Source organism: Agrilus planipennis, unplaced genomic scaffold (assembly GCF_000699045.2).
Source record: "Agrilus planipennis isolate EAB-ADULT unplaced genomic scaffold, Apla_2.0 scaffold7, whole genome shotgun sequence".
Classification (NCBI taxonomy): domain Eukaryota; kingdom Metazoa; phylum Arthropoda; class Insecta; order Coleoptera; family Buprestidae; genus Agrilus; species Agrilus planipennis.
In genome coordinates this window covers 586,377-613,630 of record NW_020439340.1, presented here as the reverse complement: position 1 = coordinate 613,630, position 27,254 = coordinate 586,377, and the positions used below count along the sequence as shown (strand labels likewise).

At 32.9% G+C, this 27,254-nt stretch overlaps 5 protein-coding genes across 5 annotated transcripts in view; 3 read left to right on the top strand and 2 right to left on the bottom strand.

Annotated features, from left to right (window-relative positions):
• Positions 1-39: 39 nt before the first annotated feature.
• Positions 40-1,412, bottom strand: LOC108739934. The gene is made up of 3 exons (XM_018474063.2): positions 1,368-1,412; positions 917-1,215; positions 40-590 (listed from the first exon to the last, which is right to left on the bottom strand). The coding sequence occupies exons 1-3, from the start codon at positions 1,406-1,408 to the stop codon at positions 385-387; spliced, it is 546 nt and encodes a 181-aa protein (XP_018329565.1). The 5' UTR covers positions 1,409-1,412; the 3' UTR covers positions 40-384.
• Positions 1,413-1,538: 126 nt separating this feature from the next.
• On the bottom strand, positions 1,539-2,901 carry LOC108739939. The gene is made up of 4 exons (XM_018474065.1): positions 2,516-2,901; positions 2,032-2,314; positions 1,832-1,951; positions 1,539-1,748 (listed from the first exon to the last, which is right to left on the bottom strand). Exons 1-4 carry the CDS (start codon positions 2,785-2,787, stop codon positions 1,659-1,661), a joined length of 765 nt encoding a protein of 254 aa, XP_018329567.1. The 5' UTR covers positions 2,788-2,901; the 3' UTR covers positions 1,539-1,658.
• A 544-nt stretch (positions 2,902-3,445) lies between these two features.
• Positions 3,446-20,720, top strand: LOC108739966 (protocadherin-like wing polarity protein stan). Its single transcript, XM_018474098.1, has 37 exons — positions 3,446-3,547; positions 7,485-9,109; positions 9,174-9,299; positions 9,357-9,843; positions 9,915-10,053; positions 10,136-10,422; positions 10,564-10,912; positions 10,972-11,289; positions 11,343-11,846; positions 11,990-12,189; positions 12,253-12,411; positions 12,484-12,658; positions 12,718-12,843; positions 12,896-13,130; positions 13,188-13,392; positions 13,494-13,771; positions 13,835-13,989; positions 14,045-14,211; positions 14,274-14,532; positions 14,588-14,884; positions 14,944-15,267; positions 15,330-15,529; positions 16,116-16,325; positions 16,396-16,582; positions 16,636-17,398; positions 17,507-17,651; positions 17,712-17,930; positions 17,984-18,204; positions 18,295-18,441; positions 18,503-18,691; positions 18,749-18,848; positions 18,927-19,042; positions 19,136-19,254; positions 19,317-19,463; positions 19,747-19,926; positions 19,985-20,296; positions 20,621-20,720. The coding sequence occupies exons 2-37, from the start codon at positions 7,554-7,556 to the stop codon at positions 20,710-20,712; spliced, it is 9,693 nt and encodes a 3,230-aa protein (XP_018329600.1). The 5' UTR covers positions 3,446-3,547; positions 7,485-7,553; the 3' UTR covers positions 20,713-20,720.
• Positions 20,721-20,765: 45 nt separating this feature from the next.
• LOC112905720 (protocadherin-like wing polarity protein stan) lies at positions 20,766-22,080 on the top strand. The gene is made up of 7 exons (XM_025978732.1): positions 20,766-20,893; positions 20,984-21,130; positions 21,192-21,380; positions 21,438-21,537; positions 21,616-21,731; positions 21,825-21,943; positions 22,043-22,080. The coding sequence occupies exons 1-7, from the start codon at positions 20,775-20,777 to the stop codon at positions 22,078-22,080; spliced, it is 828 nt and encodes a 275-aa protein (XP_025834517.1). The 5' UTR covers positions 20,766-20,774.
• A 611-nt stretch (positions 22,081-22,691) lies between these two features.
• Positions 22,692-27,254, top strand: part of LOC108739892 (rapamycin-insensitive companion of mTOR) — an 8,926-nt gene continuing 4,363 nt past the window's right edge. Inside the window, 15 exon segments of the mRNA XM_025978730.1 lie at positions 22,692-22,907; positions 22,970-23,017; positions 23,069-23,231; positions 23,290-23,421; positions 23,481-23,671; positions 23,737-23,959; positions 24,015-24,168; positions 24,228-24,537; positions 24,605-24,743; positions 24,866-24,902; positions 25,166-25,671; positions 25,826-26,287; positions 26,367-26,577; positions 26,632-26,875; positions 27,008-27,223. Coding sequence (XP_025834515.1) covers positions 22,847-22,907; positions 22,970-23,017; positions 23,069-23,231; positions 23,290-23,421; positions 23,481-23,671; positions 23,737-23,959; positions 24,015-24,168; positions 24,228-24,537; positions 24,605-24,743; positions 24,866-24,902; positions 25,166-25,671; positions 25,826-26,287; positions 26,367-26,577; positions 26,632-26,875; positions 27,008-27,223 — 3,097 coding nt within the window. The 5' untranslated portion in view covers positions 22,692-22,846.

The window sequence follows — 27,254 nt, the reverse complement described above, 5'->3', positions numbered from 1 at the left end:
AATATTTAAAATGAAATTTTTACCACAAAATTGCTACCCTTCAATTTTCAAAAAAATTGTATGAAGCAAGAACTTTTAATCTTTCATTTTTAGAAAAAATAGGGCAGCAAATTAGGGTAAATTTCGTAAGGGAGAGCTAATTAATTAGCATGCAAGCATATCCAACAAACATAAAAAAAAATAATTTGACATAAAAGAAATGAAAGCACCAAAAATAATTGCAAAAGCAATTACAATAAAATGCAGTGTATTAGAATATAAGTAGGACACAACTGATGAAGTATGTACTGATAAAAAATCCTGTTGATGAAACGATGTTATTAACACACTTTTTACGAATCGCAGAAATTATTTTATAATGAACAATTAGCCATAAACATATTATTAACTGTAACAGTAACAATGACAATCATTAAAACTTTTCAATAAGTTAATTCCCAGCACCAAATCTAAAAAAATCGTACCACACTTCTTCATAAGCCAGTCCTCTGGTAAAAGACAATATGTTCCAGTAGGATCTACATCTCCTAAGGTAGGTAATTTTGCAGGTCTTCCATATTTACTTCTCCATCGAGATGCTGCAAGCTGACCTTTATTTGTAGTAAAATAGGTATTTCACTTACATTATGTTCACACCATCTCTATCCTGGATGGCCCAAAAAAACAAAACTATTTGCTTAAAAAAACAACAAGTAAATACAATTCTAAGATTTGTGCAAATACAAAGTTATTTTTTCTAGACCATCCATATTATGATATATATGTTGTGTATGTATTTCTATCATCATATAAATATTAAAAGCAGCTTAGTGCATAACAAAATGTTTAAAAAAATCAATTGCAGCTGAAAATAAACAGAGTAAACACATACACGATACACATTTAAAGTTAACTAGTAAGTCCTGCGAATAATTACCTTGATATTCCTCTTTAACCAGTTTTGATTGAAATTCCTGTATAGCAGTAAGAAGTACAATACGTTCTTCGCTATTCAATCTTAATACAAGTTCTTGAGCTTGCAATTTGGAAAGACCCTGTGTTGTGCTAGTAGTTTCAGCTCGAGCAGCACTTCCATTTAACTTACAACTAGTACTAAAATCTTCTTTATTATTGTATACATCTTGCTTTCTTATAGGTATATCTACATTCAAAAATGAGCTGAAGCCTGCATCTCTATTTATAAAAGGCTTCTTACTGAGTATCGTACTAAACGTTCTATAAGAGAGGTTAAGAATTTTTGAATTTAATTTTAACACTCTATAAATACTAATTGCCATTTTTAAATAATATGTATTCTAAAACGCAATATACCACATATTATTATTTAATTAAACTAAAAACTTAAGACTGCAACAAAATAAACGCACATAATTAGAAATGATTCAATTCCCAACCATACTAACTGCATAATATTTGCATACCTCTATGAATTATAATCATAGATGGGAATAATAATTCGAAAATGAAGACTCAGATTAATTTAAATATCCATTTAGCCAGTATTAAGAAACAAATTTCTAAATCATCAATATGTTCAATAATCATTAATTTTTATATATTTATGTAGATAAACGATAAATATAAATCAACTATTACATTTATATTCGTTTCTATCGCATATATTTCTAATTTAACGGTTAATTGTTTGTTGTTAATTACTATGTTCGCAATTTTGTGTCAGCAATGCCCAGCGAAACACATACCAATAACTGCACCCCAGTAATTAATAATCCAACTAAATTTGCCGCCTGCAAAAAAATCTTTATAACAATTTTTTACAGGTATCATTGGTCTCTTGAAAATTAAAAAAATTATAAAAAAAGGTTTTTACCGTTAAATACTGGTTTTCCAATACTACTGCATAAAGTAGCCAAAAGAAAGACATCAGAAATCCCATTAGATTCATGGGGTACGATATAAATGTCACATCTTTGGTGAAAATAGCTTCAGGCTGCAAAAATATAATTCATTATAAAAATCAGAACTTTCTGTTAACAAAAAAATCTAAAAGCAAAGAAAATGAAAAAGTACCAGCTGCAATAGTGGCATACTCATATACATGATATACAGGGTGACCATTAACAAACCGAATCTACTTTTTATTTTTCCGGGATCTTCTGTGTGAGCATAGACAAAGGAAATAAAAATTACTGCAATCGCGTATCCCATTGGCATATAAATTTCCGTCCACTGATCCTGAGCATATTTGTGAAACGTTAACACATACAAGGTGTTCATAAATGCTGCTATCAGATTCACGTAAAATATTGTTAAATTATTGATTATGTCACCATACTTCATGCCAATCAAATTCCTTAAACCATTACAAACTAGTTATCGTTTAATACAAAGAAAATTAAAAACAAAAAAAAGGTTCATCAAGTAATATCTTCTACTTCTGCGTTCGTACTTCCAAACATTAAATTTAGTTAACGTAATATAATTATTTATAATACTGAAGGCAATTATACATTATTANATAAAATTGTAATAAAGTAATGGATAATTTTCTTACATCATAAAATTTCCTGCAAAAGCATGTACAGGGTGTCCATGATTCGATGCGTCTTTTAATACTACATAAGCCAGTACAATTCCAATAGTACTGTAAAGTAACGAAGAGATAACACTCACAAACCAAATCCAGTCTGAGATAAAAACTAAAACTTCTTTGTAATCAAAAGATGGACTATGTTCCTCGTCACATAAATTATATCTGTTAATTAAGACGTCTTCTCCTTCTACCCCGTTTTCGCTATTATTATCTCTAGCTGTGTATCTAGCCATAACGTGTAATTTTTCAAAGCCATATAAACTTTTGATCTAATTGCTAAATTATTTTTACTTCATTTTAAAATTTTGATATGCCTAACCAAATTTGCAAATCAAAGTGACTTTTTATTAATTTTGACTTATTTCTATAGAGCACGTACTTGAAAACAAATAAAAAAACAAAATTAAATTTTAAAAATTTATTTCTTATCTTATACACTTACTTATCTTTTAAGTAATTATCCTCAATACATAGTTGTAAATATGGTTGCATACACATGTTTAGAAATCTCATTTATTTTATCGTTAGTTTATTGCGTTTATTTCTTCATTAATTAATTTCTCCCTTATTAAACGAGCTGAAACTACTAAAATGTATTAAAATTCTTATAAAGCATCACTGAAAAGAAAGAAATAGTTGAAAATTAACTCATCGCACCTTCAACTCCCAATTGAAAAGATTTGAATACAAAATAGCGGAAGAAAGATAAATAGAATTAAATTAGTAAATTCTTAAATATTGTTCTAAAGCGGATTACGTAAATTTATTGCAGTTCACGAGATACATCCCTGAATATAAGTGGTAGATGCAGTTGTTTTTTATCTGAGGGATGAAATCCGAGCAATGTCGAGTTTATACGAAGTCTTAATGAATTTTTCCGAACAGGTAGCATCAAAATGGCCGTCTAGGTACCTGTGAAATGTTTACGAATCACTAAGTTTGTGAATAATTTGTTCAATAAAATGGGAAATATATTTGAATGATTACTTAAACGTAAGTTATATTTCATTTTTAAACAATTTTTGATTAAATTTACCTTCTGCTATTAGACAATTGCCCAAAAACCAGCATACATTTACTTTTAGTAATAAAGTTAATATTTCTTTTATTGTAAGCCATGGAGATAATTTTTGGTTTATTTTTGAACTAAATTAATTACAATTAAGATCATAGATAATAAAAAAAATGTTGAATTATATGTATTAAAACAAGTACGCTTTTTTGTATGCATACTTATAATAATTTAAATGTCTAATAGCAAGAGCAAAATCAGGTTTATGAGTTTTTTATTGTTGCAAGTAATTAAACAAGTTGTTAGTGAAGTTAATATATAAACCTGTTTACAGACAGGGGGTTAAGAAAATTCTGTATTGAACTACTAAAGTTTTCATTTAATTTAAACCAATTACTTTAAAAAATACAAAAAAAATGGGCCAAGAACTGTATAATAATGTGATAGGTCCTATATGCTGATAGACAGATGATTCATTTTTCACCCCTTACAAAACAGCATTTTTTTCGCTTCATTTCTTCCGGGCCAACGGTCTTCACGTCCAACAACTGTTACTTTAGGTCAATATCTCATCTTGTCCACAAGTCTACATGCAATCCATACGATACGCCGTTGTTTGTCATCTATTCAAGTAAAATAAAAACTGCTCGAAAACTGATTAAACTTTTATGGCTTTGAAAGACGAATCCCTCTGAATCCCTAAATAAAACAAATCCTTTTGCATTGTACCTAGGCTGACCTTGCTTTATTATTTCTGCAGCACTTACAATTAATCATATTAAGCAAAACAAAGGCATTTAAATTTAATTGGGGATACCCACAGTTAGTTTTATTAGGTTTTTCTAACTTTAAACTATTTTAATATAAAATTTATACAAAGACCTACGGAACTTGTTCTTTTTATACAACTACCTATATCAATTTCGCTTCGTGATGAAATTTTGTTAAGCTGAGTTAGTAAAAGTAACTTTTAATCTTACTCAACTTATAATTAAAAGATCGTAGAAAGCGCAAGTTTAGTTTTTGCAATGACTGACCGTGTACATGTATATAACGTTTTCGCAATTTTATACAGGACCGTACAATAATTTTAATTTTGCAAGTGAAATAATCAATCTAATGTCTTAAGGTGACAAGCAAACTTCTTAAGAAGTACATTTGTCAATTGAGACACTTGTGGTCAATATACCATTAAGTATATTGCTAATAACAACACTATTTCTTCTAAAAGATCATTAATAATGTGAAGTACGGTTCTGGTACATTAAAGGATTAAATCAGTATTCTCAGTTCGTATCAAAGCGAAATAAATTATTATTCTAGGCAGATAAACATGTAACATAAAATCTTCATTTTAAAAAGGAATTCTTATTTGCAATGTTTAATTCATTCTAGTACATGCATTACTACATGACATATTTTATAATACGAAATTCACTTTTAACAATAAAATATAATACTGCATAGAAAATTTATTGATATTGTACGTAATTATAGGCAAAACTTTTTTTTTTGATAATATACAGTTAGTAAAACATTTATTCATAAGTTTAGAAAAAAGTTTGTCCATTACAAAAAAAAATTGGTAGTGGTATTAAAATTAACAGCACTCTGGTGAATAAGGAACGTTAAAAATTATTATGATGAGGAAATAAATCAATTTTCCAGGAAGTTTCTAACGTCTAAGTATTGGTTTTCGAATACCCAAGGCTCAGTACTTAATCAATTAGGTATATGTCATAAATGCCATAATTTATGGGATGTGATTAAATTGCAAATTATTCGTTTATGCATTAAATACAGCTTCTCGTTAATTTACATTCAATCGAAATCATTTTGCGTGAAAATAAGAGACTCACTTACACTTTAATTAATATATTCATTTGCTGTTTACAAATAAAACAAATAAAAGTAAAAGATCAACTATGTTTATTATATTCAGTAATACATGAATGATAGTAAATCCTTTGTTTTTGAAGTTTACAGTGATTTCGAATGGCTTTTGTTTTTGCGTTAATATTATATATAAAAAAAATATGAGTGCTGTCAGGACAGGACAAAATAATATTACGTAAATGAATGTTAGTTTCAGCAATTTCTTATGTTGAAGTGTACGATGTGTGGCATACCTATTTACAAACAATTCCTTTAAATTTTAATTATTAATTACTATACATCTATTAAAAAACCATAATGGCCGACATCAGTGACAATGCGACAACAATTGAAAAAGAATGATGGCCGACAACTGCAACAATTAGAAAAGAATGATGGCCGACACTACGTCATAATGGAGCTATAGAAATGGCCGGGGGCAGGGGGAAGAACTAGTTCAAGTTAATTTAAATGTATTTAACTTTAACAAGTTCGAATTTTACTCGTCAAAAGGACAATTGTCTTTATATGAATTAATAACTTTATACATCTATTAAAAGACCATAATGGCTGACATCAGTAACAATGCGACAACAATTGAAAAAGAATGATGGCCGACAACTGCAACAATTAGAAAAGAATGATGGCCGACACTACGTCATAATGGAGCTATAAAAATGGCCGGGGCAGGGGGAAGAACTAGTTTAAGTTAATTTAATTATATTTAGATTCAATAAGTTCGAATTTTACTCGTCAAAAGCACAAATGTCTTTATATGAATTAATAGCTTTTTTCTCTTAAAGGTTATTTAAATTTTAATTTCATTTAGTTAGTGTTTCACCTTTTAAATAAAAGTTTTACTTTGAACATATAGGAAACAAAGCGATTCTATCTAATTGTGAAATCCATTTCATTATCCAAGGTATCGAATGGATTAGCCAAGTTCCTGAATTAATCCGCAAATTTATTCACATGTTAACAGTTACAGCCAAAATAAATCGTTTTACATTTTACATCTTCAGTTGCTTCATTTGATATTATCGTTGAACATTTTTTCTTTAAATTACTGCCGCTACTGCCATTAAATTTGCATATTGAGTTAAGATAGAACTCTTTTGCCGAACTTGTATAATATATTATCCGAATATCTTAGGTATGTATCGCCGTTTGTTCATTATATTAAAAAAAAAAAATAATGACATGCTTTTCCATAAAAAATAAAATAAGAATTGACTAGCAACCTTATTTTGAACTTTTCATCTATAAAATGTTGTCTATTAATTTTTCCTAATTTTATAATCAGTTACTGCTGAGAAAAGCATGTAGAAATATAACTGAAGCATGCTGTAGAATATATAATTGGAATTCCTTAGTCTATTAATTTTGCTGAGAACCCGTTTTTCTGGCGTCACTTTATTAAGATGCACATTATTATAAGTACTCGAAACTGTATCTGAAAGAACATTTTAATACCCCGTAGATAGATAGAAGTATTCGTTTTGCGCAATTAAATTAATAAAACATGTTCCTAGCCACGAATGTCGAAATGGAGCGTAAAAGAATGAAAAGCAGCAGCCAGCTCAGGATGTTCGCTTTAACACGATCACTATTAAGTGCAATAGTTTTTAAGAAAGCTTACCTATACTAGACTTCACTATATTACGTGATCCACTTTTATTTTGTTAATAAATTACAACATCGTTGTACCTTAACCAATAAACTTGAAAATTGTTTCAACAAGATTAACAATGTGATAACTTTGGCATGTTTCTAAATTGCAGACAACATTTACAGAACATAATTATATTTACCGGTTCATTTATTAGTACAAGATGTTGATACATAATATGAACTATTTTAAATAATTGCTTACTTTTATATTAGAGTGAGGAAACCTCATAAAATTTATCCTGTTATTGATACTCTTAAAAGAAAATCCTTTCTGACTTTTCGATATGAACAACCAGACTGGAACATTACCAATTCAATACATATGATTTTTTTAAGATTACATGAACTTAAAACTTTTTATTTCTTTTGCAGAAAATGAAACCACGACTGATTCTGGATAGTATCGATGAAGATTAATTAACATGTTCATCGTAACGAACAATGGTCATAGAAAACTCTCTCATGCGTGAGGGAATACCAAGAATACGATTTATTATTGCTTTTATTTTGGCGTCAACACTTTTAGTTCCTACCACAAGATCGTACTTGATCCTAGTAAACGAGACCAGTTTGCCAGGTGATGTAATTTTCGATGCATCAGTATACAGACTAGGATCAGAAAGGCACTATCACATAAACAATCATCGAACAGCACCCTTCGTTCATTCCCTTGTCCACGTACATCAGAAGAATGGACTCGTTTCTCTACGAGATAAATTACTTTGCGATGGCATTTACTATCCCCAAATGTTTACGGTGTACATTGACTCTACTTCGAACAGACTGAAAGATGTAGAATATTATAGCTTACCTTTAAGAATATTTATAATAGGTGATAAGTGTAACTCATACAGCAATCATGACAAATACTTAATTGAAGAGAGTAGTAGAGAAAAACGATCTTTGAATAATGAACAAAGTATTAGACGAAAAAGATTTGTAAATAGTCCTTTAAGCTATCATTACTCTGTAAAAAATTTATTAGCCGAGGCTAAAACATGGATTGCTGAATCTTACGCATCTTTCTCCATTCCTACAACTGATAAATGGCAAAGAATATGCCTAAGAAACTCTCAGTACATAAATTCCCTCACTGCCTTCCTACCTAAAACAATCCAAACTTATTGCTCAGTAGATTATTTACACGTAAGTGATAGTAGATTTAAGATAGAAAAATCACAAGGAGATTTAGTAGCGAGCGGCAATATTTGCATATCAGAGCCCCTCTGGAAGATTGTGATACTTTTTAACGTACTATGCCGTGACGTCCCTATCTTGGATTCAGAACATCGCATTAAGATAGTTTATCATCATCAAAAATTCAACGACACTGATATAGCAAAGAGAGTTCGAAGAGAACTTAGAAATCAGTCTCCTTTCTTTGAGCAACATCTTTATGTTGTAAGTGTTCTTGAAGAATGCGATCCGGGGATCGTTGTAACGACTGTAAGGGCGAGGGATCCAGAGAACAGTCCTGTAACATACTCCATGACCAGCCTGTTAGATTCTCGTACTCAAAGCATGTTCGATATAGATCCAAAAAGCGGAACCGTAACGACCAAAGTAAAACTAGATCGAGAATTAGTTGATGTCCACTATTTCCGAGTAACCGCCACTGACGACAGTTTTCCTCCAAGATCAGGAACCACAATGTTACAAATAAATGTACTCGATGCTAATGACCACTCCCCTGTTTTTGAAATGAATGAATACGAAGCAAGTATTAGAGAAGGTGTTACTGTGGGCACCACAGTAATAACTTTAAAGGCCACTGATCAGGATATCTTGAAGAATGGTGAAGTTGAATATACAATTAAAAGCATCAGTGGAGGGGGCACATCTACAAACGAGGAAGACAACGAAGCTTTTAAAATCGATTCCAAATCAGGGGTTATTTCTACTAGAACAATGCTTGATAGGGAAACCACCGAAGTTTACACTTTGATCGTCCAAGCTTCTGATCTGGCTAGTCCTCAAAGTGCTCGAAGATCATCAAGGTGACTACAATAAAGATCATATATGTACATATCTATACCATTGAATGTTTTATTATTTGTTTAGTGCCACTGTAGTTATTAAAGTTTTGGATGATAACGATAATTATCCCCAATTCTCTGAAAGGACTTACAGCGTTTCTGTAGACGAAGATGTTAATTATATCAATAACCATGTAATTGCGACAATAAGGTAAAAAAACAGGCTTATCCCAAAACGATTTGGGTGGGTTATATTTATTTCTTTTAGAGCAACGGATGCTGATCAAGGCAACAACGCGGCCATAAGATATGCCATAATAGGAGGCAATACTCAGTCTCAGTTTGCCATAGACAGTTTAACTGGGGATGTATCGTTAGTGAAACCTTTGGATTACGAAACCATTCGAAGTTATCGTCTGGTAATTCGAGCTCAAGATGGTGGGAGTCCAGCCCGATCGAACACTACTCAACTACTAGTAAATGTGAAGGATGTTAATGACAACGTACCACGGTTTTATACTTCCCTATTTCAAGAAAGCGTATCCGAAAATGTTCCTGCCGGTTACAGTATAGTAAAGGTACAGGCTTATGATGCAGACGAAGGTCCTAATGCTGATATTAAGTACACCATATCACCCAGAGATGCCATTGGTGCAAGCACTGAAGATATTCCTTTAGCAGTAGACTCTCACACGGGCTGGATTTATACAACAAGAGAAGTGGATAGGGAAGAACAGTCCAAGTACATGTTTCAGGTAAATATAAAATAAATTGAATTTTTGCGAATGACTGACGAACAAAATATTGAAAATAAAAAAAATTTCAGGTGATTGCAGCTGATCAAGGAACTCCACCTTTGTCTGCAAGTGCTAGTGTTGTTATTACGGTACAAGATGTAAATGATAACAACCCAGTTTTTGAGCCTAAGACCTACGAGGCGATGGTGTCAGAAAGTGACCCTCCTGGTGGGTATAAACTCTTTTCTAATAATATCGAAATTTTTAATTCTGTTATATTAAACTAAAATAATTGAAATATATTTTTTAGGAACTCCTGTTGCAACTGTAACAGCAACGGATGCGGATGAAGATAATCGTCTACATTACGAGTTAACAAACGGAAATATCAGGGGTCGATTTGCCATAACATCGCAGAATGGAAGGGGATTGATCACCGTAGCCCAACCACTTGATTATAAACAAGAGAAAAGATACATTTTAACAGTTACGGCTTCTGATTCAGGGGGAAGAACTGATACTGCCACCGTTTTTGTTAACATTTCTGACGCCAATAATTTTGCTCCGGTTTTTGAAAATGCTCCCTACTCTGCCAGTGTAAGTCACTTTTAATCTTTCGCTTTAGTAAATAATACGATAAATGTTACCACATTTGCAATAAAATCATTTTTATCTTACAATTAATTAATTCTATTATGTTTTAAGAAAGTTAATAACAGTTATTTTTTGTTTATTTAGGTGTTTGAAGATGCTCCGGTAGGTACGACTGTCCTTGTTGTATCGGCAACAGATAACGACGTGGGTATTAACGCCCAAATAACATACGTCTTGGGGGAAGAATTAAGTGATGTTGATAGAACACCGGCGTTTTCCATAAATCCACAAACAGGCGCTATCGTAACGACAAAACCGTTAGACCGCGAAACCACGAGTGGCTACTTACTAACTGTAACGGCGCGTGATGGTGGTAACCCCCCCATGTCCGATACTACTGATGTTGAAATATCTGTGACGGATGTTAACGACAATTTTCCAGTTTTTAAACAACAAGCATATTCCGGAAGCGTCTTAGAAGATGCTCTCATAGGTAACAACCCGAAAATGCATTCTGGTAATTATTTTTATCTGTAATTCCGATATCTTTAGGGACGTCTGTTGTTCAAGTTTCTGCCACTGATGCAGATATCGGTTTAAATGGACGGATTCGTTACACATTGAGTGAAAAGGATTTAGAAGACGGATCGTTCGTTATTGATCCTATAAGCGGCGTTATTCGAACAAATAAAGGTTTAGACAGAGAATCTGTAGCAGTTTATGAATTGGAAGCGTATGCAATCGATAGAGGATCACCTTCTCTCAGTAGCTCCGTACCAGTAACAATTCGTATTGAAGACGTCAATGACAATCCACCAGCATTCGAAGCAGACAAAATAACGCTTTACATTCCAGAAAACAGTCCAATAGGTAAGCATTTAAAGAAAAATAAAAATAAAGTTGTTATTGGTTTTGCTTATTAGGTTCTACTGTTGGTGAAATTTATGCAAAAGATCCTGACGAAGGGGTGAACGCTATAGTTCAATATTCTATAATTGGAGGGGATGATTCTCAATACTTCAGTTTGATAACTCGACCAGGATCCGAAAAAGCGGAACTTCTTACAATGACAGAACTGGATTATGAAAGTCCAAGGAAACAGTACGATTTAATTATAAGGGCTGCAAGTCCACCCCTAAGGAGCGACGTTCACGTGGAAATAATAATAACAGATGTCAATGACAACGCGCCTGTTCTTAAGGACTTTTTAATTCTGTTTAATAATTTTCAAGACCATTTTCCGACCGGTCCCGTAGGGAAAATTCCAGCTTTTGATGCTGATGTGTCTGACAAATTGAAATACAAAATTTTATCAGGAAATAACGCGAATTTGGTGGCTTTAAATGAAACTAATGGAAAGTTACAGTTATCTCCACAACTTAATACTAATGTACCCAAAATGGCTTCAATGGAAGTATCCGTCACAGGTAAATTTTTAATTTATTTTGAATTAATCATAAAAAAGGAAAAATACTTTTTTTTTTTGCAACTTAAAACACACAACAAAACTTTGATATTAACTTATATTAATGTGGTTGTTAAATTAATATAATTATTGTTGTTATTACAGATGGTGTAAATGAAGTAAAGGCAATTATGCAACTCGTAGTTCGATTAATTACAGAAGAAATGCTTTTAAATTCCATTACAATCAGATTAAATAAAATGACTAAAGAAGCATTCTTATCTCCACTTCTTGGCTATTTCATAGACGGTTTGGCTGCAATAATTCCTTGTCCAAAAGAAAACATTTTTCTTTTTAATATTCAAGTAACATAATTTTTTTATATTTGTAATCACTTTTTTCTAATTTTTATCCGCTTTTTATTTAAGGATGATACTGATATAAACGACATACATTTGAAAATTCTTAATGTTAGCTTTTCTGCGAAGCGCGCTGATGTTACTCACGATGAATTTTACACTCCACAATTTTTACAAGAAAGAGTTTATCTTAATAGAGCAATCCTAGACAGACTTTCGACAGTTCAGGTAAGTTATTTTTTGTTATTGATAATTCACAATAATTATTGTACATATGTACATAATTTTATTGCCCTGCAGGTTTTGCCTTTTGATGATAATCTCTGTGTGAGCGAACCGTGTTTGAACTTTGAAGAATGCCTTACAGTTTTAAAGTTTGGAAACGCATCTAATTTTATAAGTAGTGACACGGTTCTTTTTCGACCTATTTATCCTGTTACAGCTTTTACTTGTCGTTGCCCAAATGGATTTACTGGTAAATGAATATTAATAATGAATACGTTCATTTTAAACTATTACCAATTGATCTTTTAGGGTCAAGAGAACATTATTTGTGTGATACAGAGGTCAACCTATGCTATTCTGCCCCTTGCCAGAATAACGGAACATGTAAAAGAAGAGAAGGTGGTTATACATGTGTTTGTCCACCAGAATATACAGGTAAGTAAATAATTTTTTCATCTCTGGAATATCACCCCAAAAACTATTTTAGGGATAAATTGCGAAGTAAAATTGTCATTTGATCCATGCAAGCCAAATCTTTGTAAAAGCGAATCAACCTGTAAACCACGAATTAATGGGGGCTTCAAATGTGAAGACTGTGTTTTGGTAGCTGGTTCTGAACATTACACTCCACTATGTGAACTTAAAAGTAGAAGTTTTACTAAAAATTCCTTTCTCACTTTCCCAAGTTTAAGACAAAGACATCGCTTACACCTTCACTTGAAGTAAGTACCTGCAAATCTTTTAAAATTCCATTATACATTTATTTATTTATTAAATAGGTTTGCTACGCAATCGAGAAACGGTTTATTACTTTATAACGGCCGTTACAACGAACTGCACGATTTTATTTCATTAGAAATTGTTGAAGGAAATGTACAGTTTTCGTTTTCGTTGGGAAGCGATATTACGCGAACTACAGCTTCCATACCAGGGGGTGTTTCAGATGGACAGTGGCATACAGTGAAGGTTTTATATTTTAATAAGGTAAACAGTGTTATATTTCACTTGGGTTTGAATAATTATCGTTTATTTTTAATAACTTCACTGTTGTTCTTTTCTTTACGATTTTTTACTTTTTTAATTAGACTGCAACTGTGTCTTTGGACAATTGTGATACCGCATTGGCCTTAAAACACGGAGAAGAATTAGATGGAAAGTGGGCTTGTGCCAGTTATTCTGAGCATCATCTTGAACCAAAATGCGCCTCTGTAACTGAAACTTGTCATAGATTTCTAGACCTCACAGGACCTTTACAACTTGGAGGACTTCCAGCATTACCAGCTACTTTTCAGCCGTTTAATCATCACTACGACGGTTGCATATCGGAGTTCAAAATAGATTATAGATTTATCGATCTTAACAGGTACAAAATCTATATTATTGATTAAAGACAATGAACATTTGTATTATTTGTATGCCTTTTTAGCTTTGTAGCGGATAACGGAACTACACCAGGTTGTCCAGAAAAAAGATCGTTTTGTAGTTCACAACCTTGCAAAAATGAGGGAGAATGTAAAGACGGTTGGAATATGTACCACTGCATTTGCCCTGAAGGTTTTGGAGGAAAAGATTGTGGAGAAAGTGAGTTCTTTTAATATTTTCAATTCATACAGTAAGTTAATATTATTTGTTTAAGTTATAAGCCAGCCTTGGAGATTCTCAGGAGACGGTATGCTTTCCTTTAATCCTTTACTCAGACCCATACAGTTACCATGGTTGAATGCTCTTTCTGTAAGGACTCTACAATCCGACACGTTCCTCATGTCTATTCAAGTTGGGCAAAACAGTTCTTCTGTACTATCTGTAAGTTCACTTGCCATTAATTTAATGTAACGAGTAATTATGTATATCGTTTATATCACTAGCTTAAATCCGGTTTACTCCACTATTCCTTCAATGACGAGTCACTTAATCTAAGTTCAAATCCTCTTTCTGATGGTAACTGGCATCGACTGGAGGTCACCTGGCTGGGAACAGAAGTAAAATTATCAGTAGATTATGGAGAGCAGTTTAATGTCTATTCATTTTCTCCAAAAATACAAGGTCTGTATGTTGGGAAAATTCTAATTGGAGGACCGGATAACACCTACAACAGCTTAAGTGCAGGATACAATTATTTAGAAGGTAAACAACTCAAAAAAAATTAGTAACGTCAATAAAATTTTATTGCCCTTTATAGGTTGCATAGAAGATGTTCGTGTAGGGAATCACCAAACCGTGTTAAACAGACCCACTGTTAAAGAAAATGTAAAAGATGGTTGTCCGTCAGTTAAGGAATGCCGCAGTGAATGTCCTTCGACCGCCGAATGCGTAACAGAGTGGCGTAGTTCACATTGCGACTGTAAAAAAGGTCACGTAGGGCCCCTCTGCATTCCAGTATGTCACGTCAGCCCTTGTGAAGTGGGTGGAATTTGTGTAGAAGATTTTTACGGGGACAAGGGATACCATTGCAAGTGCAATTCTACTGAATACTCTGGTAAAACACGCGTAATATGGACTTAATTTTTATTTAATATTATACGGATTGTTTTTTAGGAGAATACTGCGAAGAAAAGGTATCCCAACCGTGTCCTGCGGGATGGTGGGGATACCCCGTTTGTGGACCATGCCACTGTGACGTCGAATCGGGTTACAATCCAGATTGTGATAAGGCAACGGGAAAATGCCACTGCAAAGAAAATCACTATCAACCTCCCAACTCAAAGAAATGCTTACCTTGTGATTGTTACTTGATTGGATCCTCCAGTGCTCAGTGCGACCGACAAAATGGAAATTGTCAATGTAAAGAAGGAGTAATTGGGCAGAAATGTGACTCTTGTTCAAATCCCTATGCAGAGATTACCTTAAAAGGATGTGAAGGTAATTTAAAATAACTAAAGTTATGTTTATTAAAACAACATTAAAACCATTTTTTTAATTAGTTATTTACGACGGTTGTCCAAGAAGTTCAGCTGAAAAGATTTGGTGGTCAAGAACTAAATTCGGTTTAGAGGCTATAGAAAATTGTCCTGCAGGGTCTCAAGGAAAGGCTTCCAGATCGTGTGATAATCAAATGGGAGGATGGCAAGAACCGGACCTTTTCAATTGTACTTCAGAAAGGTTTCTTGAATTGCGAAATCAGGTAAAAATATTATATATAAAAGAAATTACGAGTGCTGTCAGCACAGGGAAAAGTAGTATTACGTAGTTCGTATCGGCAATTTCTTGTGCTGAAGTGTACGCTGTGTTGCATACTTATTTACAACCAATTTCTTTAAATTTAATTTTTCAAACAATTTTTAACACAAAGAAAGTGATTAAACAAATTGTTCACAAAAGTGAATTTCGACCACTGGAAGCAATAGCGCTAACAGTTTCGAGCTCACAACGGCTTATAGGGGGGAATAACTAGTACTATATATAAAAGAAATTATCAACACAGGGCAAAGTAGTATTACGTAGTTAGTATCGACAATTTCTTGTGCTGAAGTGTACGATGTGTTGCATACCTATTTACAAACAATTCCTTTAAATTTAATTTTTCAAACAATTTTTAACACAAAGAAAGTGATTAAACAAATTATCCACAAAAGTAAATTTTGACCACTCGAAGCAATGGTGCTAACAGTTTCGAACTCACAACGGCTGATAGGGGGGGGAATAACTAGTAAATTTAAAAAACGTTAAATAGGATTTTATATTTTACCATTTGCATTATTATTTTTAAGCTTTCATTAATTGAAAGTGGAGATTTGGAACTTAACACTTTTGTTGCAATAAAACTAGCGACAGATTTGTACAAAGCCACAAACATGACTCAAATTTTATATGGAGCTGATGTTCTAATAACTCAGGATCTACTTCACGAACTGCTCAAACGTGAATCGAATTTGATTGGTCTCAATTTAACTCACAGCCAAGACAAGGATTTCATAAAGGTATATATAAATATAAATATTCCTCGAGTATTGTCAACTTTATAAACAATAATAAAAATAATGTTTATAGAATATTGTACATTCTACAAGTGTTATATTGGATTCAAAATATAAAAAACACTGGAACCGTATCAAAGAATTAACATCTTTATGTGTTGAAGATTTAGTACAGGCAATGGAACATTATATAAACGTGTTAACTTCTAGTCAACATGATACTTACACAAATCCATTTGAAATTTCTGCAACGAATATGGGTAACTCATTTTACACTTTTTTTTTTAAATTCTTTTTTAACATATTATTGCAGTACTAGGTTTAGACATTGTGACACCAGAATCGTTATTTGGCTATGAATCAGATCCAATATCAATTTTACCAAGTGACTCCACCTACACCACCGAAAAAGTTGTTCTTCCGGATACATCACAGTTTTTACAAAACGCTCCTATTGCTTCCGTCGGCCCTTTAATAACGTTCCCAAAATACAATAACTACCTCCAAGATTCTTCAAAGTTTGACAAGAACACAAAAATACTTGTACCTCTTAAATTGCTAGGCATTAAACCTTTGGACGTTGGAGAATTGACGACCAGGCACTCCCTTTCTGAAAGCAAAGCTGTTCTAAGTTATGCTCAGTATAAACAGGCTGGTCTGTTATTTCCCTACAACTACGACGATTCAGTTGTAAGAAGGTGGGGAGTAGACGTTACCATAGGATCTCCTTTAATTTCTGTTAGCATCTTGGTGCCTGAATACGTCGAGGCTGTCAATAAACCAAAAGAATCATCGTCGAATCTCCCGTTTCAAGATTATGATGAACAAACCACGCACATTAAGAAGGTGATAATTGAAGAAGCAAATAGACTACAAGAAAATGATTTACAAATGTATAGAATGGAAGGAAGGAGGATGAAAAGAGATCAAAGCTCAACGAAAAGACTGATGTATAAAAGTTTATCAGGCAAAAGACTGGAATTACCTATTAGACTGCAAATATGGCTTGATCCCAATATTACTATTTTTAATGAACGTTCTAATCCTCAATGTGTATTTTGGTCTACTGTAAGGGGGTAAGTTGTATTTTTACACAAATAGAAACCAAAAATGAAGCATAAAATTATTTTTTACTCTTGATACTTATTTTAAAAAGACAGTGCATATTTTGTAATATTTTTCAGTTTTGGAGAGTGGTCAAGAGTAGGCTGTAGAACTGAAGTTAGTGAAAGATGGTATGATCCTTACAATGACCTACCTTTAATAGTTAACTGCACTTGTAGTCATTTATCCACATTTGCAGTTTTAGTCGATATCGTTGATTTAGAGGTTGGTTGTCTGTAATACTCATTAAACAGTAATTTTCAATCTCTTATTTTTCTTCCACAGTTTATACCAGAACCTTCACTTCTTGAAGACGTAACAAGTTACAGTTCCTTTTGTATATCACTTCCACTGTTGCTTGCATCGTACTTAATCCTCGCCCTAATCAGAGGATTACAGACAAACTCTAACACCATACGAAAAAATTTGGTGCTGTGTGTTTTATTAGCAGAATTCTTTTTCTTTATAACTCTTAAAGCAAGAAAGTTCATGGTAAACGCACAGGTATTTATTTATCACATGCGTGATCTCATACATTATACGAATAATACTTTTAGTTTGCTTGCAAATTGGTAGCCATAAGTCTACATTACTTGTGGCTAGCAGCATTTGCTTGGATGTTGGTTGATGCGTTACATTTGTACAGAATGCTGACGGAAATGAGAGACATCAATCATGGTTCGATGAGATTTTATTATTGTGTAGGATACGTTTTGCCAGCCATCGTGGTCAGTCTTGCAGTGGGGGTTCGAGCTCATCAATATGGAAACTATTACTTGTAAGTTTGGTTTTTCTTTTTTTTTACACAATTGTAACTTACTAACCATCAAAAAAATGTTTTTTACATTCTGCCCATACGTTTTATTAGTTGCTGGGTGTCTCTTTATGAAAGCGTAATATGGAGTCTAATTGGACCAATTTGTCTAATTGTATTAATTAATATCGTAATACTAGTATTAGCAGTTAGAGCTGCATTCACTCTTCAAGATCACGTTCTTGGTTTCGGAAATTTAAGGTATTTTAATATACGTGTGCATTGATCTCGTTAATAATTTTAAATAATATGTAATTTTTAGGACACTGCTGTGGGTGTCAGTAGCTGCCTTACCACTAATGGGTTGTACGTGTATTTTGGCAATACTGACGGCTTCAGAACATTACCCCATACTCACCCCATTATTATCCATCGCAGTCTTAATCCATGCAGCTTTCTCTTTAGGGGGTTACTGCTTTGCAAACGCACGAGTTCGACAAAATCTTATCAGGTAAAATTGATGAATCAATTAAAAAGTCTCGGTTTCTATATAAGAAATACTTTATAGATCTATTATGAGATGTATGGGTAAAAAGGTACCACTGCTTGAAACCACTTCAACTGCAGGAATTGCCAGTACCAGCAGTCATAATATTAATGTTCAAGGTGTAAGTAAAGTTTCAAAAAAAAAACATCTAGTTTGTTAGTACAGCTAGCACTAGCACTCGTTAATTTTTTATCTGCAGAGATCCGCGTTGTCTTATCGAGGGCCTGGTTTTGAAAGTACGAGACGAAACGTTGGAATTTCAACTTCCAGCACTACATCGCGTTCCACCACCAAAACCAGCTCTAGTCCTTACAGGTAAGTGTCCATTTACTTAAAACTATTCCTTTTTTATTTACAAATACTACGCCTGAAATTTGTGAAATATAAATTTGAATTTATTTATTGCAGAAGCGATGCTCAACTGCGTCAAACTTCTACCAGTACTTCAAATTACAATTCCACCAGCGATGTGCCCTCTTATTTGCGTGGATTTGAAAGAGACGGAACACATCGTCGACATCGTGAAAGTAAGAATATAATGATTTTTTATAGGATTAAAGAATTTTATAAAATGTTTTTTAAATGCAAGTTTCTGAAAAAGAAGTGCAACGCGAACGTAGAAGAGAAAGCGATTCTGATTCGGACGGATCTGAGGGAAGAAGTTTAGATTTGGCGTCCAGTCATTCAAGTGATGATGATGAATCCAGTACAAACAGGCATCGAACCCGAAATACAGGTATAATAAATTCTACGCTATTAAACATTGCGTTCTCGAAAACGGCTCTTAATAATTGTAATGAAATTTGGTGTTTTGTGGCTGATAAATCGGTCCAGATAGGTGTCATTTGGGACAAATTAATGTAATTTAATATAGGGGTATTTTTTCAACTAAACTCCAAAACAAAACAAATGAGCATATATGCAACCCAATGTACACCGCGTATGTTCATGTTGTATAAATTAGATCAGTTAAAAATGCTGATACGTATAATTTAAAATTATAAATTAATTAATTGCAGGTGTTAGCACTACCCGACAAAGTTATCTACCAAACATAACAGAACACGTAGTTTCAAGATGTGGCACGCCGCCTTCCTTAAATATCGTCACAAATTCGCAATTATTTCCTGCAGTTCCTCCAGTTTATAGTTCCAGGTGGACAAGTCAGCTCCCTGAATCGTATTTACCAAATCCTAATGGTAATGATCTAGTTTTCACTTAGTACAGTCGTTCTAAATATATTTTCATTCATTCCAGTTCCTGAAATAGGACGTTGGTCTGCTGAAACAGGGTCAGACAATGAATATTCCCAAAAGGAACACTCTCCAAATCCATTACCAAATCCTCATATGGTTCCTGAGACTATGTTGTCTCCTGGTCATTCAGAACAATACATTGGTAGAATGCAATATGATCCACATTACATGAGCAACTCTAATGTATCGAAAAGTAACTACATAAGCAACTTAATATCACCCAGAGACGAGAATTATCAAGAATATTTGGAAGGCGGATCCGATGGTGAAGAAAAACATCACGTTAATGATAAATATTTATTCCCTTATACAGGTACGACTTTAGGAAAATTAACAGTTTTAAATAAATAAAAGAAAAGATATAGCTGCCTCTTGAGCCAAAAACAAACAAATGTGATAACTACATTTATTCATAATAGTTATAGCAAGTAAATTACTAGTAAAATTTTATTGTTTTTGGCTCATTCGTAAATAATTAAGTTACATTTTTATTGCTTAAAATTTATAGTAATTCGCTGCTTATTCTAATTTTTAAATCAGATGCAACACATTTAAATGGAAATATTAAAGGTATTGCACTTCCTTTTGCTTTTAATTTTATAGATGATTAACTATTGTCTTTAATGATTTTTTCTAGCTGAGGAGGATCATATTACACCTCACAGTTACGCGCCTCCTAACAGAATAATGTCTCCAGTATCAAATGATATTAACAATCCAGGTATATAAAATTTTTATTGGCGAAATTTGTATACATATATCACAAAAAAATATAAAGAATGCTGACGGAAATGAGAGACATCAATCATGGTTCGATGAGATTTTATTATTGTGTAGGATACGTTTTGCCAGCCATCGTGGTCAGTCTTGCAGTGGGGGTTCGAGCTCATCAATATGGAAACTATTACTTGTAAGTTTGGTTTTTCTTTTTTTTTACACAATTGTAACTTACTAACCATCAAAAAAATGTTTTTTACATTCTGCCCATACGTTTTATTAGTTGCTGGGTGTCTCTTTATGAAAGCGTAATATGGAGTCTAATTGGACCAATTTGTCTAATTGTATTAATTAATATCGTAATACTAGTGTTAGCAGTTAGAGCTGCATTCACTCTTCAAGATCACGTTCTTGGTTTCGGAAATTTAAGGTATTTTAATATACGTGTGCATTGATCTCGTTAATAATTTTAAATAATATGTAATTTTTAGGACACTGCTATGGGTGTCAGTAGCTGCCTTACCACTAATGGGTTGTACGTGTATTTTGGCAATACTGACGGCTTCAGAACATTACCCCATACTCACCCCATTATTATCCATCGCAGTCTTAATCCATGCAGCTTTCTCTTTAGGGGGTTACTGCTTTGCAAACGCACGAGTTCGACAAAATCTTATCAGGTAAAATTGATGAATCAATTAAAAAGTCTCGGTTTCTATATAAGAAATACTTTATAGATCTATTATGAGATGTATGGGTAAAAAGGTACCACTGCTTGAAACCACTTCAACTGCAGGAATTGCCAGTACCAGCAGTCATAATATTAATGTTCAAGGTGTAAGTAAAGTTTCAAAAAAAAAACATCTAGTTTGTTAGTACAGCTAGCACTAGCACTCGTTAATTTTTTATCTGCAGAGATCCGCGTTGTCTTATCGAGGGCCTGGTTTTGAAAGTACGAGACGAAACGTTGGAATTTCAACTTCCAGCACTACATCGCGTTCCACCACCAAAACCAGCTCTAGTCCTTACAGGTAAGTGTCCATTTACTTAAAACTATTCCTTTTTTATTTACAAATACTACGCCTGAAATTTGTGAAATATAAATTTGAATTTATTTATTGCAGAAGCGATGCTCAACTGCGTCAAACTTCTACCAGTACTTCAAATTACAATTCCACCAGCGATGTGCCCTCTTATTTGCGTGGATTTGAAAGAGACGGAACACATCGTCGACATCGTGAAAGTAAGAATATAATGATTTTTTATAGGATTAAAGAATTTTATAAAATGTTTTTTAAATGCAAGNTCGAGCTTTTTACACACTTATTTTGTACTTTTTTAGGAAATACTTTTAAGATCTCATATTTAGTAGCTTGCTAGGTTTATATATTTTTTCGAATTTTGGAAATAACGTACTTTTTTCGTATTTACTTTCACCGTGCAATTTCTACGTATACATTCCATGTTTTTTTTATTTTATATTCGATCGAAGGTTAAAACCGAAATAAACTATTTACAACCCTCATTTGAATATATTTTGTTTTACACCCTTCTAAAACTTTCTTTTGCAGTTTATAATCCTTTAAATTTATGAACTAAGATTTTTAAATAAACACTATAGTACTAACTTCTCAATTTTTCGATACTTTATAGGGTTTATAAGTTTTATTTATTTTAATTTTGTAATTTATTTGTATTTTACAGGGATCTTAAAAATCATTACAAGATAAACTTTGTAAGTGAACACTCTGTATTTATTCCACAATTTTTGTGTATTTTAGTCTAAAAATAATTTTTAAAATTTCATATAAGGGAAAATTTAGAATATTATTGGATTTTTGTATTCTCTTAAAGCTTCCTAATATCGTAATTTGAGAATTTACAGACTGATACTAATTTCTTTTAAGGCAAACCTATTTGAAACTTTTGTCGATTCTTTAGCCATTATATTTTATTTATCTATGATCTGACATTAGACAACACTTCGAATTTACAAATGGTGACATAACCTATTTAATGTGTGGAAATGTAGCTATTTGTAATTATTATGTAAAAATTATTACTAAATGTGTTTTTTATATTCATATGTAGTTAAAATGATAATTAATTTATAACTGTACAGAATGGTCCTATTTAGATTATAAGAATGGCCGTGGCAAGTTGGATGTTAGGAAATCGAAATCATCGTTCTGGCAGGTTCAATAGAAGTAATTTATAATATGTTATTCGTAAATAACTATCCTACTAATCGTTTGCTTCCTTTTTTAAGGTCGTTTAGAAAATAAGGAAGATGCTGTTAAATTGGATCTTAATAGAGGTTAGTTTTTTAATTCATTTTATTTGCTGACTACTTTGTACTTGTTTGTAGATCCAAAAGAAAATGCCAAGGAAATTTTGGAATCTGTTTGCAAAAGTACAAACATAACAGATGGAAAAAGGATAAACTATTTGAATGCCTTTGTTAAATTAGCACTTCATATTAATGGTGATCTATCAAAAATTTCATTATCGATTGAAGATATTTTATGTTGGTTGGTTAAAAATCAGCTATTGAATTTACAAATTATCTAAAAAATGTATTTACTTCAGTTTAAGGGTAACTTTAGTAAATGATTCTACCCAGGTAAGAGCTGCAGGTTTAAGAGCAATACGTCATATAATTAGAACAGCTACAGATCTAGTATCCTTTAATAAGTTGCTTATCCCCTTTTTAGTAGTACGGTGAGCAAAATTGAAAATAACAATGTTGTTCATATACTGATAATAATAAAAATGTGTAGGTCTTTGGATCTGGCCTTAAGAAATGATGTTGAAAGAGTGCAAGCACTGCGTTTGATGAGAAAAGTCTTGATGTTATCCTCTTCATCATTTGACATTGCAATGGCTAGAAGTTTAGTTTCTTTAACAAATGGTGGCATTGAAGAAAAAGATCGAATGTTAAGGGCTTGTCTTGCATGTTTATCAGAACTTGGTGAGATAAATAGTTAAAATGTGATTGTAACATATACTTTAATCTATAAAATTTTTATGATACAGGTGCTCTTAATCCTGATCTATTTATTCTATCTGGAGGAGTAACTGCAACAACTCGTAATTTATTAGAGTGCCAATTGCCTAAAATAGCAGAATCTCTTTGTGGTGTTTTGCTGTTATTATTAGATAAACCAAATACTAGAAATTCTGCGGCAGTCGATCTGTTTTGCATAGCAGCACCATACTGTGATTTTCACTACAAACATAGCTGGAGGGATAAAAACAGGTGATTTTTAGCACATTTGTGTGTAATTTTTTGAGTACACTTAATTATTGTTTAGGGACGAACGAGAGCTGCGATTTAATTGCAGTCGTTTAGCTTTATTATCAATTTTAAGAAGCTGGTCTGGTATAATGCAGTTTTGTAATCCTTCAAGCTCTTTAGGACTTAAAGCAATTGTGGATGTTTTATATTTAAACCAATTAGAAGTCAGGGTAAGCAAATACATTAAATTTAATTTTGAAAAACTTAGAAATGTTTCATTTTTGTTTAGAAGGCACTTTTAGATCTTTTATATGAACTTTTGGGGCTGCCTCAACCTGAATGGACGGACGAATTATCGGTGGCGTTAAGTGCAGTGGACCCAGCCGAACCACAGTCGTCATGGCGCTTAAACGAAGGTTTCGTGGTCGCCGAAGGACGATCGATCTTGCCACATCTTACCAGAACCTCCCCCAGTATTATTGACATGCATTTGTCGCTACTTTTATATTGTTTTTTAGAAACAGGTTTACTGAATGCTCTCGCCGAAGTTTTAGCAACGAGTGACACGTTTATTAGCGTTAGAGCCACCGTTTTATTAGGTGAGCATAAAAAATTATCTGTACATAAGATATTTTGTAAATCCCAAAGTTTACCTTTCTTTTTTAGGCGAACTTTTACGTTTGATACAAATATTTCTTCCACCTGAGTGCTGTAACATTACCCCTGCTTTGCCTAATTTGTTGGGCTACGCCACCTCACGACCTCAGGCTTTAGGTGCTGTAACTGCCTTGCAACAACTTCATAAGTAAGCTTTTAAAATTTTTAAAACGAATATATGTTTCTAACAAAACAAATGTCTCAAACCTGTATGATTACTCTTTTGTAATTCATTTTTAATTTAAATCTTAATACTTTTTTTTTTATCAGACTGATGAAACGTAGACCGGCATCGTCGAGCTTAATCTGATATTATATTTTGTACTTCCCTTTGAACTAGAGTGAAGATTCTATATGATCCCAGTGCCTCGAGCTTTTTACACACTTATTTTGTACTTTTTTAGGAAATACTTTTAAGATCTCATATTTAGTAGCTTGCTAGGTTTATATATTTTTTCGAATTTTGGAAATAACGTACTTTTTTCGTATTTACTTTCACCGTGCAATTTCTACGTATACATTCCATGTTTTTTTTATTTTATATTCGATCGAAGGTTAAAACCGAAATAAACTATTTACAACCCTCATTTGAATATATTTTGTTTTACACCCTTCTAAAACTTTCTTTTGCAGTTTATAATCCTTTAAATTTATGAACTAAGATTTTTAAATAAACACTATAGTACTAACTTCTCAATTTNGGACATGTCCGAATCGACACATCGAACGTTCCTAAGACGCCTTGCAGATTTTTATACTCCTTCAAGTAACAGGTATTCTCATATGGATCTTACATCGTCCAAGAACGCGCAAGGTTACACACTCGTTGGTATAGAACTTATTCTGTGTTTGGTGCATTTAGAAGATTCAGAAAGTACTAAGCTTCTTCTCGACCTGTTTAAAGATATCTCGAAACACATTGCTGCCATAACGATGAGTAAAAGTGCCCACGACTGTCTCTTCAGCCCTCAACATATGAACAACACCCAGTGCCAAAGTTACTTTCTGTTTATAGGAAGACTCGGTAGTACACGGGCTGGTGTCGACCTGCTTAACACCCTTAAAATTTTTACTCAGTAAGTAAAAGGAAATAACACAAATTTTAAAAATAAATGAATTTGATTGTTGAAGCACTTAATTTTTGGAACACTTCATTTTTTTTAACACAGTGTTCTATTTCCTTAGAAAAAATATTCTATTATTAACTAACATAAATCTTGGAAATTTCAGATTACAAGATTTGGTAACAACTACCAATCACGACTGTTACGTGAAACTGATTGTTTCCTCCCTAGAATACAAAGATGCTGGCCCTGCTCGCGATCTTCTCGCTGCCGTATTAAAGTGTTCAATTGAAAGTTCCCGTTTATATGCCACACAGTTCCTACAAGTTTTATTACGCGCAGGGATGCCTCATTTTGCCTACTGGGGTATTAAATTACTAGCTGGTCAGTTGAACGATAAATCCCGTACGATCCGTTTGGCTGCATTATCCGCTTTACATGAAGCTTGCGAAGTTCCTTCCTGTCTTGAACATCTTGTCAAGCTCAATCCTGAACTTTTACACTTGGAAGAAAAAGGAGTGTTGCTTTTAATACGGTTTCTATCTATTCCTGCGGGATTTAACGCTTTAAAGAAAAACGATTTTGTAGTCAACGAAATTAAGAGATGGGATGAATATTTTAATCATCGGTATGTTTGATAATTTCACAAGAATATTTTTTTAAGGTAGTATAATCTAATAAGGTAGAAATATTTCGTTTTTTTTCAGTTATGTTAGAATAGTTGAAGGCGAAACATCAGATTCGTTAACGTTACATCAAAGAGGCGAAGACGGCAGGTACGATAAGAGATTTAGCTCTTTAAAAATTGTCAATCGAAAGGACCTGTTTTTACCTCCCCATTTATATGGTCAAATATCAAGACATTCGACCGGCTTTCAAACATTAATCGAATATGGTTCAGTAGAAAACTATATGCAGGTATTATATTTTTTAATGAAGTTTACACAGAAATGTTAACCGAAAAAACTTTAGTGCGTTGAAAATGGATTTTGCGATACAGACCAGGATATCGAAAATTTAAAAGTTGCACTTTGGGCTGTGGGTCATCTTGGAAGTACTTTGAAGGGAATTGAATTTTTAACAGAACGAGACATAATACGATACATAATTCGTATTGCACAGCACTGTCCTGTTTATTCTCTTAGAGCTACTGCATTTTATAGTCTAGGTCTTGTGGCAGTAACAAAGTTCGGAGCCGATCATCTCTTTAGATTAGGTGAGAATAAATTTCAACTTAATATTTTAGATTATTACATACGTATTAAAAACTAACAAACTGCACTTTTGTTGCAAATCCTCATCCTTTTATGTTCAGTAGACATTTTTAAATACATTTTTTACTATTCAGGTTGGGTGTGTACCAGACATGATAGACACAATCGTTATCCAATTATAGAAGAAGAAAACTGGTCTGAGGAACATCCAGATGGAATGGTGCAAAGTGTTAATTTTGGATCAGATTCAGAGTACATGTCAGGCGATCAGCCTTTTAATCTTGATTATTACTTAAGTATTCCAGACGTAGATAGTAATGACGATGATTTTTTGTACGAAGTAGATGGAGGTAAATTATTTATTTGTTTATTTTTTTTTTT